The sequence below is a fragment of the Cydia pomonella genome, chromosome 25 (assembly GCF_033807575.1).
Source record: "Cydia pomonella isolate Wapato2018A chromosome 25, ilCydPomo1, whole genome shotgun sequence".
Lineage (NCBI taxonomy): Eukaryota > Metazoa > Arthropoda > Insecta > Lepidoptera > Tortricidae > Cydia > Cydia pomonella.
Window position 1 is genome coordinate 502,507 of NC_084727.1, and position 18,210 is coordinate 520,716.

At 40.3% G+C, this 18,210-nt stretch overlaps 2 protein-coding genes across 5 annotated transcripts in view; one reads left to right on the forward strand and one right to left on the reverse strand.

Moving 5' to 3' along the window:
* LOC133531521 (ommochrome-binding protein-like) overlaps positions 1 to 18,210 on the forward strand; it is a 302,438-nt gene that overhangs the window by 232,420 nt on the left and 51,808 nt on the right. The gene's annotated exons all lie outside the window — the stretch shown is intronic.
* Positions 266 to 18,210, reverse strand: part of LOC133531518 (uncharacterized) — a 57,198-nt gene continuing 39,253 nt past the window's right edge. For all 4 annotated transcript variants that reach the window (XM_061869782.1, XM_061869781.1, XM_061869784.1 and 1 more), the window contains 10 exons: positions 17,268 to 17,461; positions 15,646 to 15,840; positions 12,424 to 12,576; positions 10,917 to 11,136; positions 9,125 to 9,294; positions 8,676 to 8,928; positions 7,049 to 7,200; positions 5,521 to 5,680; positions 4,889 to 4,992; positions 266 to 3,613 (listed from right to left, as the gene is read on the reverse strand). In XM_061869782.1, the coding sequence (XP_061725766.1) occupies positions 3,544 to 3,613; positions 4,889 to 4,992; positions 5,521 to 5,680; positions 7,049 to 7,200; positions 8,676 to 8,928; positions 9,125 to 9,294; positions 10,917 to 11,136; positions 12,424 to 12,576; positions 15,646 to 15,840; positions 17,268 to 17,461 (1,671 nt within the window). In that variant the 3' untranslated portion in view covers positions 266 to 3,543. The remainder of the gene's footprint in view (positions 3,614 to 4,888; positions 4,993 to 5,520; positions 5,681 to 7,048; positions 7,201 to 8,675; positions 8,929 to 9,124; positions 9,295 to 10,916; positions 11,137 to 12,423; positions 12,577 to 15,645; positions 15,841 to 17,267; positions 17,462 to 18,210) is intronic.

Below are 18,210 nucleotides of genomic sequence, written 5' to 3' on the forward strand. Positions count from 1 at the left end.
GTCCAAGTAAATTTTGTATGCAACTAATTTTACTGCCATCTATCGACACAGGACTAAAACCATTAGAATGACATATGGCTACTTGACCCATGTTCTTTCACTGGTGTTAAATATCAAACGGTGTCGCCATCTACTCGAGTATATCAAAGGTGTATCGCCATCTATTCGAGCATACATTTTTCTTGATTATTCGAGGCACGCTTTATTCTTAGACTATTAATCTTATACGGAATATAAATCTTTGGTTACTGTAAGTTTCAAACAATTTAGGAAAGTTCTGAAATGTTACCTGTTGGAAACATCATATTGGAAGATATGTTAATTTCCCGAGATATTTTTGAAACTTTATGCCTACACTTTTGAACACATAATTAACATACTGGCCAAATAAAACACGTGAATATTTAAATAAAAACATAAAGAAAATCCAATAAGGTTTTAGATCGAGTGCTTTCGCCATATATATCGGAGCGGCCGAGGTGCTCAAAAATATCTGAACACGCACTGATAATAGAGGCGTGTTCAGATATTTGTGAGCGCCTTGATCGCTCCGATATATGTGATGGCGACTGTACAAGCTTCGTTAATAAGACCTATGTTAACATACCTAGAAAATTAATAAATATTAATTTATCTACATCTATATCATAACCTTCCTATAATACAAGGTGCCCGTGAGGATTGCGAGACATTTGAACTAAGCATTCCTGGTAATATTTAGAAACTAAAATGTCATATAAAATTTTCTGGATTATACCTAGTTTCAGAGATAATTAAATGTTTTTCGAAATCATTCTTTCGCCGTAAGTCGGTATTAAACACATTTTTGACTGCGGTATTGCCACTTTGAGGTCTAGTCTGAGGACATACCTAATGATTGACATCGGAAAATTAAAAAAAATGTATTCTAGAGGCTACCCCCAAATAAAAAAAAACTTTTTAGTTAATTTTAGGTTATGTGTTTATCAATAAAAATTACGTTTTATGTTTTATGGGTTCAAAAAAGGGAAAAAAAAAAAACAAAAACAAATTGTTTTTTTTGTCGAATGTCACAAAAAGTAATATAACATTTTTTGCTTCTGTTCCCATCATGAATGCACCGTTAAAATATCTCGCAATGCTCACGGGCACCTTGTATATGCAGAAACGATAAACTCACTGTCTATATTAACAAACCTGCGGCGGCATCATGGTTCCATTTTTATCACTTGTCACTATGCCCGTCACTTTCGCACTTACATACTTGTTAGAACGTGACAGGCATGGTGACAAATGATAAAGAGCCGACCATCTTAGCCCTACTGTATCTGTAGGTGCATCGTTGATACCTTTAATTACATTCAAATTTAGAACATCCCTAAGAAAGAAATTTGATTTGGTCTCTATTCTAATAGGGACCGTGCGCGTTGGAGGGTCTGCCATCTTGTGGCCTGAATCGGAACCATAAACATGCACATGTACACGTCACGTGTTTTCTTGTGCATAGTAGGTGCTGCCATCTTGTGGGCTACATCGGAACAATAAACATCACATTTACGCCTCGCGCCAAAAATCTGACGGCTCCTGTGCTGCCTCCTACAGTTCATGCACGCTCCCTATATCAGTCGAGATGACGTTTTATTCGAAATTAAGCGTCAGTTACAAAAAAAAAATGGCAAATTTCTCATGTTTCTTGATATCGATCGACATGGCAATCAGCCCCGACTCTAGTATGTCTGAATAAAAAAAACAGCGGATGCGTGACATGCACGTAAAACTTTGCATTACCGCCATTTGACGTTTAATTTGTCTTTTAATTTATGGAGTTTGGAATTAACAGGAGTGACATCTCTTATGGTAGAACTGTTGCAAAAATGTCCAGCTGTCAGCTATAAATAATAGTTCCAAATCTCTCCAGAGTAGCGCTAGAGTAGCTAAGAACCTAGGCGTTATTGACGGAGTGAAGTGCGCTGTCTATGATTTGAATTTTTTGTTCAAGTACTCTAGGTATTGTAGCGCCACCTATTTAAGGTTTTTTGATGATACTTTTTGGTACATGGACATTTATTTCCTTACCTCCACCTTCCGTATTTTAATTAGTTTGTAAGTATAAAATCACTTTATTATGTTGAAGCTTATGATATTGATGTAGATAAAGCTGTGTATGTAACTGTACATAATTAGGCATTAAAATACTCGTGTGATCCTTTTATGAAACTCGTTTCATTCGTTTCATAATCCCACACTCGTATTTTAATGCCTGTCATTATGTAGCAGTCAAATAAACTACTATTTTGATATTTGTGTTCTTATTTTAAAATTTGACTATCATTAGATAACATGTTGTGTGCGTTAACTTTGGCGGCGAAACTAGCACCAAAGATTACGAAATGGGACTACATTATCTCCCATCATTATTTGTATGTATATTAACTAAAACCATTTGCTCAAACCCGTTAATATTTAGGTCGTATCTAAGAGAATTTGAAATAGGGACCGTGCGCGTTGGAGGGTCTGCCATCTTGTGGCCTGAATCGGAACCATAAACATGCACATTTACATGTCACGTGTTTTCTTGTGCATAGTAGGTGCTGCCATCTTGTGGGCTACATCGGAACAATAAACATCACATTTACGCCTCGCGCCAAAAATCTGACGGCTCCTGTGCTGCCTCCTACAGTTCATGCACGCTCCCTATAGAGGTGGATTATCAAAGAAAACTTTGTAGCCACAGTAAATTTACTACCATCTTTCGACACATGATTAAAACTTTTAGAACGCCATTTGACTTTGATCCTTATTCTTTCACTGATATATATTAAATTTGTTAAATATCAAAAAGTGGCGCCATCTTACCGGGCATAGGCCAAAGGTTGTGGCGTAGCTTTAGCCATAGCTTTGACGTTTCGATCTATTAGATGGCGCCACTTTTTGATATTTAACAAATTTAACACATATCAGTGAAAGAATAAGGATCAAAGTCAAATGGCGTTCTAAAAGTTTTAATCATGTGTCGAAAGATGGCAGTAAATTTACTGTGGCTACAAAGTTTTCTTTGACACTACCTCTGTTTAGAATTCTCTTTGGTCATACTGAGCCACTTGTATGGAGCCAAACCCGAATTTGCGAAAAATATAACTTGACTCTCCTATGTACGAAATAGCCTAATTTTACTTCGTGAATTCGGGGTTGATCCTATAGTAAAAATTACTCATTATGACCTAAACATTAACGGGTTTGAGTAAATGGTTTTAATTAATATACATACTGTATTGGCTGATGACAAGAGTTACAAACTTGGTTAGCTCCCGATTCGTAACCAGTTACAAAAAGTTACGAAATAGGACCACTCTATGTCCAGTCATATTGGCTGATGACAATAGTTACGAACTGGGTTAGCTCCCGATTCGTAACCAGTTACCTAAAGTTACGAAATGGTACTATACTATCTCCCGTCCTATTGGCTGATGACAATAGTTACGAACTGGGTTTGTTTCCATTTCGTAACCAGTTACCTAAAGTTACGAAATGGTACTAAAGTATCTCCCGCTCTATAGGCGGGTGTCAGCGGCAATAGCAGTACGGGTTCAAGTGCGGGTGCGTCTTGCTGATGCAGTCCGGCTCGCTCCTGTAACTGTTAGACAAGGACAACATTACACTCGCTGGTAATTACAAGGTACAAGGGATTTTCGTGCATTGACCCGTCTGTTGCTGTCTCTATTGCACGCGTATAATTATATTGCTGTCCCTCCCGTGATGCCGGCTGTCAATGTCACTCTGCGAGCGTTACACTAATATACAGCACAGACGGGTTAATGTACGATAATCCTTGCGGAAAGAGTATTTTCTTTAGAACACTGGCGTGAGAGACATACTAATGTGGGATAAGGCTAAGTGTAATAGTATTTATACACCGTGGGCCAATTAAACCCGACAGATTTTAAACGTATTCTTGAACGCATTTAGAGACTAAAGTGTCATACAAAGTTTCCTGAGATCGATCTTGTTTTGGAGATAAAGTAAATTTTTGTGAAAATTTGTTTCTATTATAACTTAGTGACAATCGCCTTTTTTAGCTGTGACGATGCCACTGTGTGACTTGGTTTAGACATACCTACTGACAGACATTAAAGTTTTAGAGAAAACTCGCAATTTTTATATGTAAATAAAAAGAACTTTACTTATTTGTTGTAATGATTTTTTTTTCACTAAGGTGTAAGTACAAATAACGTGTCATGTGCAATACACGCAAACAAAAACATTCTTGTCGGTGAATTTGGCTAAGTCATAAACATTTTTTGCTGCTTATGGGCTTAGGAATGCGTGGTTAAAATCTGTCTGGTTTAATTGCCCCACGGTGTATATAAGAGCAATGATAAATATAAGTTAAGTAACAAACTTTTAACGTTTTCAGTATTAAAAAGAAATGTTTACACGTCAATATTTTTTTGAGTTGTTATGTTAATTATGTCTTTCTTGTCCTCGTTGACTAGATACGTCATCGACGCCTCGTAGACGCCGTGTCTATTATACTCCGAGTGCGACTTACGCGTTAGTTCTCGATATGTGCCTCGTGTGTATCATGAACTTGTCCTCGTTGAGTAGATACGTCATCGACGCCTCGTAGACGCTTGTCCGGGGCCATCTGCTATCATACTCCGAGTGTGACTTACGCGTTAGTTCTCGATATGTGCCTCGTGTGTATCATGAACTTGTCCTCGTTGACTAGATACGTCATCGACGCCTCGTAGACGCCGTGTCTATTATACTCCGAGTGCGACTTACGCGTTAGTTCTCGATATGTGCCTCGTGTGTATCATGAACTTGTCCTCGTTGAGTAGATACGTCATCGACGCCTCGTAGACGCTTGTCCGGGGCCATCTGCTATCATACTCCGAGTGTGACTTACGCGTTAGTTCTCGATATGTCCCTCGTGTGTATCATGAACTTGTCCTCGTTGACCAGATACGTCATCGACGCCTCGTAGATGCCGTGCCCGGGGCCCACTGCTATCTGTAAACACATGTAGCAATTTTTACATCTCGGTTTAGAATTCCGGTAAGGGCATTGAATTGTGTTTATTTGAACAAAAATGTATTATGTAAGTATGTCTCAAGGCGTGGGTGTATAAGCAAAAATGAAGGCGTGGAAAAATTTGCTTCTGGCAAGCTTTGATAGCTTAGATGGTAAACCCTTTGAACGCTTTATGTCATAAACACAAACATCACTCAAACGCCAAGCTCCCGGGCGCAAATGAGCTAATGTATACCTTACTCGAAAGTGTGAAGATTACTTTGACAGCGTCCGCCATGACACCTATAGGTGTCCTTGGCGCTGTGGGCACGACTAGTAACGACGACTGTAGATGTTCTTGGCATTCAAAAGGTTAAGAGCGATCAGTCTGGTGTTCCGAACGGTCGCAAGTAGAACTCTTACCAAAAGCGGTAATTTGTAATTTTTTCCCCAATACCATTATAACACACTGTATATCTATCTCAGAAGCTTTTGATACAATTATTTGCTTTAGTATGTGGAACGTACCTTGACTTGATAATTCTCGTTGGCAACTTTGGTTTTGGCGTCAAAGTGGCCAACATAACCGTCGGCGTCGCGCGCGTTCTTGAACGCCAGCAGGCGGCTGTTGGCGCGCTGGCGCAGCACCCACGCCGTCGACGTCAGCGTGCGGGGGACGCAGAGGTCCCTGGAACCAATTTAACATCAGTTAACGAGTGCCTACCTCAACCTTGATGTCGAACGTCTTAGTACCAAAATAGATCAATCTTTGTTTAATAATTTTTTTGGTTATCACCTGAAGATTTATAACTAAGTACAAAATGGGAATTTTTTTATTACTGATTTGTACCTCCGGTTAAGTAGCTGGTAACGAAACGGGAATCTTGTGACCACATTATGTAGCTGGCTACGAATCTTAGTTACCAAGCGGAACTGCACCGCACGGGCCCAATACGTATACTGGTTACGAAACTTAGTTACCAAACGAGTGTGGTACCGTTATAATACGTAACTAGTTACAAACCGGGAATCTTGTGTCCACATTATATAGCTGGCTACGAAACTTAGTTACCAAACGGTCAGGCCCAATACGTATACTAGTTACGAAACTTAGTTACCAAACGGGTGTGGTACCGTTATAATACGTTACTAGTTACAAACCGGGAATCTTGTGTCCACATTATATAGATGGCTACGAAACTTAGTTACCAAACGGTCAGGCCCAATACGTATACTGGTTACGAAACTTAGTTACCAAACGGGTGTGGTACCGTTATAATACGTTACTAGTTACAAACCGGGAATCTTGTCCACATTATATAGCTGGCTACGAAACTTAGTTACTAAATGGTACCACATGAGCATAATACGAGAATCTAAACGTCGTCCGCCAAAGAAACAAAGTTCATCCTCACTTTCTCGACACGTGGCAAACCAAGAACAAGCGGGCATCTCGCTCGTTTTTTCCCAGAACGTGCAAGTTGTGGAATGAGCTACCTTCTGAGGTGTTTCCCTTGCGCTATGACATGGGGTTCTTCAAGAAGCAGGTTTTTAGGGTTCTCAAAGGTTGGCAACGCATAAGTGGCTCCTCCGATGTTGCTTATGTCCATGGGCGGCGATGACTGCTTCCCATCAGGCGGCTCGTCTGCTCGTTTGCAGCCTATTACATCTAAGCACTTAGTACTTACCCAACTGTGATAACGAGCGAGTTGATGTAGTCGAGGAATGCTGTGCTGTTTTTTCAAAGCACGGTCGTGGACAAGTTTTGTCACGCGAGGCAAGCGTGCCTCGCACTTACCCGACAGTGACGACTAGCGAGTTAATGTAGTCATGGAGCGCTTATGCAGTTTTCTGGTACAACGGGTCAACGGTGGAGACGTTTTTCCACGCGAGGCAAGCGCATCAGTGTAGAATGCCTCGTACTAACACGACTTTGGCAACAAGTGAGTTGATGTAGTCGAGGAATTCTTGTGCAGGCTTCTCGAATAATGGGTCGTCGGTGGACACGTTTTTCCACGCGAGGCAAGCGCATCAGTGCAGAACGCCTCGTACTTACCCGACTGTGGCGACGAGCGAGTTGATGTAGTCAAGGAGCGCTTGCGCAGTCTTCTCGAAGAACGGGTCGTCTGTAGACACGTTTTGCCACGCGAGGCAAGCGCACCAGTGCGGCTCGATGCCTGCCTCGCTACAAGAGCGGTTGCGAGGGATCTGAAAACAAAATTGAAGATTGAATCAATATTAAGGGGCTACTAAGTCTGCGTATATCTACTCGTAAGCCCCGCCCGCCAGTTCCTCCCTTCCAGCTAGCACGCTCGATTTAAGTAGACCTCCAATTCTGTTACTAATGAATAGAAGTCCGGGTCAACGCATCTGGTTATAACAAAGCTTGGATCGCTGAGCGAACGACATGCGTCTGATCTAGGTCAGACTCGACGGCCGACCACACGCTACGTTGCTCGCGTATAGGGCGCAAAGAGAAGCCGAAATGCGTAAAGTGGGCGTTTTCAGTTGAATTCATGAAATCAAAAATGCTAATAAATATCTCGATATTATCATTAAAACGATAATATTCAGTTCTGAGAAACTTAAAAAAAATAACATCTTTACTTTAAAGTAGATTATGTTTCATAAAGATGCGTTATTTAGTTACACTGAGGTAACAACGTAATGAGGAGAGGCATTTTTTTCTATCGAGAAATTTTAGGCATTCGTGTTTTGGCTTCTGACAATACTTATATCATAAAGTCCAGATCCGAAATAGTATTTTATACAATCGTGGTCGTGACATAATAGAGAGCTTTTCAATCTCGTACCTTACTTAGGCAACTCAGCAAGCTTCGTTGCCTAAGTAAGGTACGAGATTGAAAAGCTTTTTCGCGATTTCGGAGTTGGTTCCATACTAAAATATGCATAAATTATTGCAGGTGACTAAATCAACAATCCGTATACATTTTAGTCATACTTGAATCACCATTACAGTCATTCGTGTGGCGTAGTCAGCGCGTGTTAGCTTCGAGCTCTTGTATGCTCCTGGTACCCAATTTTATATTACTTCCAGTCATTTTATCAAAAACTATTATTATTTATGTGTCATTATGACAATAAAATAATATTTGTAAAATGTATGAAAGTACGAATGGTCAATACGTAGTCCGCCCCCCGCACTTTATACGGGTTCCAATGCTGCTTCATATCCAACACATCCAGAATGGAATAGGGAGCGTGCATGAACTGTAGGAGGCAGAATAGGAACCGGTAGATTTTTGGCGCGATGATTAGTGTTTGTCTCCTTCTGTCTTATATGCTCCTGGTATCTACTTTCATATTGTCAGTCGAAATTATCAATTAAGTTTCGTTATTTAGGACTTACCGGTTCCAACATGGTCAGCGCCCTAGTGTAATCCGCCCCCCGCACTTTGTACGGATTCCAATGCTGCCTCATATCCAGCACGTCGAGTATGGTGCTGTGCAGGTCGTGCGGCGTGGTGAGCGCGCGCGCGTTTGTCTCCTACTGTCTTATATGCTCCTGGTACTTTTGTATACATTTCAATCACATTCAGTCAGCGCGAGTGAGCTTCGAGCGATAATTAGTGTTTGTCTCCTTCTGTCTTATATGCTCCTGGTACCTACTTTCATATTGTCAGTCGAAAATCTATCAATAAAATTTCCTTATTTAGACTTACCGGTTCCAACATGGTCAGCGCCCTAGTGTAATCCGCCCCTCGCACTTTATAGGGGTTCCAATGCTGCCTCATATCCAGCACGTCCAGTATGGTGCTGTGCAGGTCGTGCGGCGTGGTGAGCGCGCGCGCGTTGTGCTGCAGGGCGCGCTGCGCGTGCGGGCGCGCGCGGGCCAGGCGCGCGGGGAGGCGCACCGCCAGCAGGGGGAGGCGCTCCTCCAGCTTGCCCTGCAGCGTGTCGCGGACGTTCGCGTACCTGCAGGATACACCTACAACTATTATATATACCTTACGAAGGTAAACTGTGAGAGTAAAGTCCGGACTCGTCCTCGAAGTAAATTCAAGGTGGTGAGCGTTCCGACTGAACGTCTAGCGACCTTCAACGAGGAGTTTTGGCCGAAGGGTGTCAAGTTTCGAGGGTGGGCGGCCTACGTGTGGTCATCGGTACCCACCTGGGTCCGTGGTCTCCCATGACAACTATAAGCGTATCTTCGGCCCTGGACATGAGGCTGTGCAGGAACGCGGCGGTGTCGTCGTCGGCGTTCTTGATAAGGTTGAAGTCGTCGTGCGTGATATCGGCGATAAACGTGAAGATGAAACGCTTACCGCCCAACTCCAGGAACTACGAGGGAAATATTTATTTTAAGTAAAAAAACATTTTAAAAATTGTCTACCTACCCACATCAATATCTCTTTGTATAGTTTTGCAAGAATATAACAAAATTTGCACTTAATGTTATAAATAGATAAAAATGTACTTGTCAATATAATTAATTATTAATATAAGTATGTTTTACTGATGTAAGTGAATTGTAATATTTTTATGAGTAATAAAATAAAAGATTCTTTAAATCTAAAAGTGACGGGAACGTCTGGTCCGGAGCATAAGGACGCTTTAGGCATGGAATACCAAAAATGTTGGCTGTTTTTGCAACGACTGGCTGAAACCGTGATGAGTGGCGGAAGAATGCCTTTGCCCAGCAGTGGGACACAAATTAGGCTATTAAAAAAAACAGCGTTGTCAACCCTAGTGTTGACTTACCGACGCGTATAATAATGACCTGCGTTCAAGGTCACCATTGTATGAATATTACGATTTTAAATACTAGCTTTTTCAACGATAGAAACAAATAGGTATGTACAATATAATACACATCCTCTTTATTGCCCAACCTCAAAAAACAGTAACAGAAAAACATACATAATACATAAATAAATAAATATTATAGGACATTATTACACAAATTGACTAAGTCCCACAGTAAGCTCAATAAGGCTTGTGTTGAGGGTACATAGACAACGATATATATAATATATAAATATTTATAAATACTTAAATACATAGAAAACACCCATGACTCAGGAACAAATATCCATGCTCATCACACGAATAAATGCCCCTACCAGGATTTGAACCCGGAACCATCGGCTTCGTAGGCAGGGTCACTACCCACTAGGCCAAACCGGTCGCCATGAAGACAGAGGTGACAACAGGCGGTCTTATCGGCGATAATAACACATAGTTTGTGTTAATCCTCCACAAAAATTTACCTGTATACTAACCAATCATCCATTTTTACCAATTAAGCACTAAAATGACAAATCGGTAGGATACATTGGAGCAATTCAGCTGTCATTTTAGTAAATACCGTAATAAGTTTTACCTGCTCAGTGATCATCATGACTAACTGCGGTGTGTCTCCTAAACAGTAGTACGACTTTTTCCCCTTAGACCAATGTTGGGGGGGGGGGGGGGGTACTCAAGTCTTCTAAGTAGGATCAGAGATCAGCAAATAGGCCACAGGGACACTTATATTTTTTTTAGAAACATTAAAAATAACAAAATATAATTACAAATATGGAATCAATCAAATATTAGATAATTATTAGAGATGTATACAGTATCTAAACGTCGAATTACACAAAAAACTATGCTTTAAAAATACAACCCGTAAATACTAAAATTCTTTAGAGATGATGCTCTAAGTGCCAGATATAAAAAAAGATCATTAAATTATTCTTAGAGACGTAAAAGGTCTCCAAAACTTGAATTAATATAAAAAAATATAAAAAATAAACTATATATTTATTTATACAGACAAAGTGCCAAAAATATGTAAACACTACTCTAATATATGGACCATAACGTCGTGTATACATATTATTGGCACTTCGATCGTGTCGATGTTTTCAGACGGCACTGTACATATTCGATATTTTTATACAAATTTTGTCGTGTCTTACCTGCTCAGTGATGTTTATCATGACTTTAAACTGTGGCGTGTCCCCCAGACAGTAGTAGGACTTCTTCCCCTTCCACCAGTGCGAGGGGGAGGGCCGGGCGACGAGGTCCTCCAGGTAGAAGGAGCGCAGGTAGTGGTCGGCGGGCTGGCGGCGGAAGCCGTTGAAGCGGTACTGGAAGGTACCGATGTTGGGCATGTCCTCGAAGTACGCTGTGCGGTACCTGGAAAAGTCTTCACTAAATAGTCTTGACCCGGGTACGTCCTTAAACTACGTCCAAAAGAGAGGTATGGGCATTGTGAATGTCATCTAGTTTTGTGTGGTAGGGCAAAGCACAGCGGATGTCATTCCAGATTACCATTTCTACTTACTATCAGGCGGGCCGTATGCTTGTTTTCCACCGACGTAGTATTAAAAAAAAAAAAAAAAAAAAAAAAAAAAAAAAAAAAAAAAAAAAAAAAAAAAAAAAAAAAAAAGAGCAGAGCCCAACTGGGGAAGTACCTCCACCTCAACCAGCCAAATAACACTAGACCCTACTCATAGTGTTGTGTTCCTGCCGGTGAGGTATGGGCATTGTGAATGTCATCTAGTTTTGTGTGGTAGGGCAAAGCACAGCGGATGTCATTCCAGATTACCATTTCTACTTACTATCAGGCGGGCCGTATGCTTGTTTTCCACCGACGTAGTATTAAAAAAAAAAAAAAAAAAAAAAAAAAAAAAAAAAAAAAAAAAAAAAAAAAAAAAAAAGAGCAGAGCCCAACTGGGGAAGTACCTCCACCTCAACCAGCCAAATAACACTAGACCCTACTCATAGTGTTGTGTTCCTGCCGGTGAGTAAGGTTGCCAGAGCTCAACGAGCGTGCGGAGTATTATAATCAATATTAGCACGAGCGGTTAAGAGGCTGTCAACACCCAATGTCCTTGAAATTGATGTTATTTAAACAGTTTTTTAAGAAAGACTATTTGTTTTAGTCAAGTAAGAAAACTATATGTTCATATTAATTATATTTCAAAGACCGTGGTTGTACTCGATACATGATTGAACGAAATCGGCTCGATAGAAAATAATTGCAAAGATTGGTCTTAAAATCATAATTAAACGGTTTTATGTCTTTATTGTTTTTACTTATGGGTCTGCAATTAAAATCACAATTTCAAAACATTTATATCTAAACCGTGGTTGAGTAAAATATTACACTAATAATAATCCACTTTTATTATTTAAATATTTTTCTTATTATTCCCTTGCCCAGGCCCAGTAACATGCGACAGTGCTATCTCATTTACTCCGATACAAATAGACAGTGTGCGCGCTTTAGGTATTGACAGCCTTTTAACAACAATTTTGCCCCCTTGTAAAAAAATAACTATTCATGTTTAATACCATTATAATCACTATATAAATCGTGTCATCCACGATGACGCGCAGATTTGTCAAATCTAACCTTTACTAACATGTCAATACGAGTCACCATGAATGCAACGATCGACACGGTTTGAAAGCACTCACCCGTCCTGCTTCAACTTGTAGAATATGAAAGGGAAGGAGTCCAGGCTGCCATTATTGTGCTTGCTCTTTCTAACGTCGGGTAGTTCCAGCTCGTTCTTGCCCGTGAGGATCGGGAACAGGGCCGCGGGCGTCCCGTCTCCTATGATGTTGTATCTGGAAAGTAAAAAGAGAGCCATTTTATTTAACACACACTTTTGTTTTAAATTCGAATATTTTCATGTTATTTCTACTAAAAAAGTGTCCCAAAATTTCCATAAATTTTTCGTTCCTTCCATACCGTAGTAGTGGTAAGTCATCAACGCTATGTATATCAAGGGCGGATCCACCGTTGTGGGCACGATGGGCATGCCCACAACCCTAATAGGGTGCCCTATTGATTCGCCGAGTAAAATTACGCCGATTTTTGTTTCGCAGACGCTTTGGCAGACCACTGTTTGGCAGAATTTCATTACGCAGAGTAGTCAGTTGGCAACTTGGTACATTTACGAGTATAAGCGGATTTACTTTTCGTAGAGTAATCGTTTAGTAACCGTCACAATTACCCGAGAAACCCGTGGTCGAAACACGATAGGTAGAGTGATTTTTTGTATTAATTATTAGATATTGGAGCATGTTACTATCAGCTGACCCCTACTTATTTACAAGAATAACATTTATTTACTAACATTACAGGGGCAATTGTTTTTAGCTTAACGAGTCTTAGAAACCCGAGACATTTACAAATATTAGTCCAAATTTCTAAAAATATTGCCAGCGTAGTTATCTATCTAAACAGGGCTCCATAGACTGCAATAAATTGTTTAAGATTTCCGATACATTACTTTATACGCGGGTAATATGTATGTACTCGTAGTACCGTAATTGCTAAATTAGTAACTGTCACTTTATTCGAAATTTAATTTAATAAAATAACCGGCCAAGAGCATGTCGGGCCACGCTCAGTGTAGGGTTCCGTAGCTACTCTTCCGTCACAATAAGCTAAATTGGAGCTTAAAGTATAGTAAATTGTTAACCAAGGGATGAAACGGTACCTTTCACCTGAGTTAAACAAATAGGCAAGTTTGCATAATCAGTACCTAATTAAAATAAGTCTTTTTACTATGAAGGGAAAACTTTTTGCGATAACTCAAAAACAGCTAAACTGATCATGTCCGCTATAGTTTTCATTTAATGTCTTTCTTAAGCCCTACTTCCACCATTTTTTTCATATTTTTTGGACCTATGGTTCAAAAGTTAGAGGGGGGGGAACCCATTTTTTTTTCTTTCGGAGCGATTATCTCCGAATATATTCACTTTATCAAAAATGTTTAGTGAAAACCCCTATTAGTTTTGAAAGACCTTTCCAACGATACCCCACACTCTAGGGTTGAAGCGAAAAAAAAAATTCACCCCCACTTTACGTGTAGGGGAGGTACCCTAAAAAAAATTTAATTTTTAGAATTTATTGTACGACTTTGTCGGCTTTATTGATTTATATATCCATGCCAAATTTCAGCTTTCTAGCACTAACGACCACGGAGCAAAGCCTCGGACAGACAGACAGACAGACAGACAGACAGACGGACATGACGAAACTATAAGGGTTCCGTTTTATGCCATTTGGCTACGGAACCCTAAAAACGTTACTCGAGTAAAAATTGTTTAATCCGACAGATTACTCTGCCAAATGAAATTCTTAGGTTACTAACGGATTACCAAGTTTTTTGCTAAATAAGAAAGTAAGAAATAAAGAAAAAAAACTGTAACCAAAAGACTTTTTTTTATGGTAGAAGAGGCAAACGAGCAGACGGATCACCTGATAGTAAGCGATTACCGCCGCCCATGGACACCTGCAACACCAGAGGGGTTGTAAGTGCGTTGCCGGCCTTTAAGATGAGTACGCTCTTTTCTTGAAGGTTTGAAGGTCGTATCGGTCCGGAAATACCGCAGGCGACAGTTCATTCCACAGTTTAGCAGTGCGAGGCAGAAAGTATATTAGTGTAGTAGTGTTTTTTATTTAGTCATTTTAATACGTTGCTGTCTCTTTTTTATGTATAGCAAAGTCTATTAACTTAACCTAACCACACAGTATTTTTATGCGACAGTTCGTTTTTGTGGGGGTCGCACCTCCAACCTAACTCTCTTTTCCGGCAACCGTTTGCATTTCTGGGGGTCGCAGTTCTAACTTAACCTGATTTTCTAACAAGAGTTCATTATTAAGAGTGTCGCAGGTCTAACCTAGCCCGCTTTTTTGGCAACAGTTCGTTTTCATGTTGTTGTAAAAAATAAATAAAAATAGACTAAACATGTTTGATAAACTAAAAATTGTTCAACTTTTTTAAATAAAGTTAAAAAAATTTGGTCTAATGAATGTTGTTGAATTGTTGTTACGGAAATGGTAATTTGTATTTGTTAAATTGAAATCTGTCAAATAAGTATAGAGAAAAAGGTTGATTGAAAAATGTACAGCTGCAAAAAAATATTTGGGAAATGAAATTGGGTATTTTTTTTTTGTAAAACCAAAATTACCAAAAGTTACATCTAGGTACGAATAAATCCCTCTGCAAAACGATGTTCGGCGAAACGTTGTCTGCGAATCAATAATCTACAAAAAATATGTCGGGGAATCATAGGTACCCCCTTATAGTCTTGTGACGTAACACTTTCACAGTATATTGCGATCGATAGGCTGATGATCGTTCATGAACGACGACGATCATATCTCATGAGTCATGATTGTTAATGAGTGAGTTCGTAATCCGACTCGCACTTGGCCGATTTTAGGGTGGCTGTGACCACAACCTTTTTTGAGGGCTGGATCCGCGCCTGATGTATATGCAACTTTATGTACACTGTATAACCGTGCTTCAGTTCGTGCCTAACATTTGTTTGATTTACATTCTTCCTAACGCCATCCGAAGATGGCGACCGTGACAGGACATCAAACCTCGTAGGTCCACGTGCCGTAGTTCGGATTTAAAACCTAACATATTTTTTGCTTACTAAACCGGTTAATTTGACAAGAACTATTCTCATAATAACCGGTTGAAAATATCGTGTTTTCGAGCGAAGCCGAGATTAGACGGTTTTGTGTCAAGTACATAATAAAGGTTTGGAAATCTAACCGGTTTCCGAGCCTTGCTTATATTATAACACCCCTCTTTTCGCGTCGGGGCTTAAAAACTATGCTGAATTACTAACCCCTAAGGAAGCCGAGAGTATTTAAAAAAATCAGGTACTGACCCCTCCATAACAGTAAATCCTAGATCCTTCAACGCCTGCCAGCTTTTCTTCATCCGCCTGATGAAGCCATTTCTGGCCGTCGTGTCGAAGCCAAATATGACGACGTTGAAGGAGTCCTCCCGGCCCGCGGGGGACGGCAGCGGCGGGACGGGGCGGAACCCGAGTGTGTTGCCCGACCAATCCGCTTTCTTGTTGCTGAAATTAGTTTGTGTCCAAAATTTCATTTTTGATAATAGCTTTTATAGCTGACTGTACTTTGCTTTCAAAATCCCCAAACATAATTAGGTTGCGTTGTTTTATCAGAGACTTGACAGAGCTTCTGTCTCCATCATCAGATCAGCTCGATGGTACCATAATATTGCATTGTCACCCGACTTACATATGTATGCAAATTTTCAGCTTCATCACATACATACCACACAAACACATACATACAGGGCAAGTTGTACACTATGGGCCAATTAAACGTGACAGATTTTAACTACGCTTTCCTGAGGTCATAAGGAGCAAAAAATTTTATATGAGTTTTGGCCATATTCGTTAAAATATTTTTTTGGCAAAATACAATTTTCTTTGCCTTTTCTTCACACGACACGTTATCTATTTTTACACCTTGGTGAAAAAAAAACATTACAACGAATAAGTTAAGTTTGTTTTTTATTTACAGACAAAAAAAATCGAGTTTTCTTGAAAACTTTAATGTCTGTCAGTAGGTATGTCTAAACCAAGTCTCATAGTGGCAGCGTCTAAGGCGTTTTCCACTATGTTATAACAGACACAATTTTTTTTTTTTTTTTTTAGAAACAAACAGCCTTTTACAAATATATTTACAATAAATGAACTAAAAATAGGCCTAAAGTTTCCTACATTACTAAGAAAACTATTACATAGAAAAAATCGCAAAAATTGGCATTATCTCACAAACAAGATCGATTTCAGGAAACTTTGTATGACATTTTAGTCTCTAAATGCGGTCTATAATACACCTTTAAAACCTTTTTTTATACTACGTCGGTGGCAAACAAGCATACGGCCCGCCCGATGGTAAGCAGCCTCCGTAACCTATGGACACCGGCAACTCCAGAGAAGTTAATGCGCGTTGCCAACCCTTACACTCCGCACCCTCGTTGAGTTCTGGCAAAATTACTCACCGGCAGGAACACAACACTGTGAGTAGGGTCTAGTGTTACTTGGCTTATTTTTCTACTCTTCGACTGTACTGGTTAAGACACATTTTAACTCACGCCATTATGGTGGTCACACTGCTTTGTATGCGTAAAAATGTGTATGTGTGGGTTTTTAGGGAGTTGGACTGGTCGATTTTATAATCATTTTGCAGCTACAGCTACGTTTCAAATGTATGAAAACATAGCATAGCACAGTATAGCACATCTCTGGTCGAAAGGACCCTTAGTGTTATTTGGCTGCTGTTTTCTGTTAGGCGGAGGTACTTCCCCAGTTGGGCTCTGCTAGTTCTGGAATGACATCCGCTGTGCTGTGCCCTACCACATAAAGCGAGATGACCTTCACAGTGCCCATACCTCTCTATTGGACATAGTTTAAGGACCCCGTCTGTCGGGTTTAATTGACCCACGGTGTACAAAAGCTTGTAAAATACTCACTCATCTTTCCTCCTCCCAACACACGCTACTTTAACATGGTCGCTCTCCTTCAACTCGTACACGTCATCCCCCCCCACCTGCGTAGGGGGGCCGATGGTGTATTGCCGATCGGTATGGTGCAGAATGTCCCTGAATGTACACGTTATGTCTTTGTGGTGGTCTTTTACGCCGTCTATTACTCGGCATTTGGAGTGCTGAAACAGAATAAATAAACTTGTGAGGAATATTATCACTTAATATCACAGATGGCACAGATATAATAGTTACCGGACCCCTTCGTTTGACATAATTTTTGAAAGTCATAATTTTTTTTTTTTTATGGTAGAGGAGGCAAACGAGCAGACGGATCACCTGATGGTAAGCGATTACCGCCGCCCATGGACACCTGCAACACCAGAGGGGTTGTAAGTGCGTTGCCGGCCTTTAAGATGGGAGTAGATGGGTGGGAGTATGGGATAATGCAATGATTGTCAGATTTATCATTAGTCATAACTCTGAAACCGTTAACTTTTCAGGAATTTTGTAAGGTTATCCTATAGATACGTTAGGTTTGTTTTATGGCAGTCCTGAAAAGCTGAAATATTTAAATGTCATAAACTAAGAAAAGTGACTAAGGCTTCCAGTGCCCCAGGCTGCAATCGAACCAGCGTCCTCTGCTATCGCGGCAAGTGCCTGAGCCACTCGGCCACCGGGGTCACGGCAGCATTGATCGAATTTTTCCAAGTATATGCATTTCTTACTGAAGGCTTACTACGCCCCTTATATCTGGACTGGATTTGGACGAACTGCATATTGGAAGTACCATCAGCCGTAAAAGTGCATAGCGACTTTATCAATTAATTCATTCATAATTTCTCCATGCAATATCGCGACCCACTGTACTCGCTGTGAGCTCGCAGTCTGCATCGGTCAGCCAAAGCAAAGCGCGCTCTAGTTGACGCTT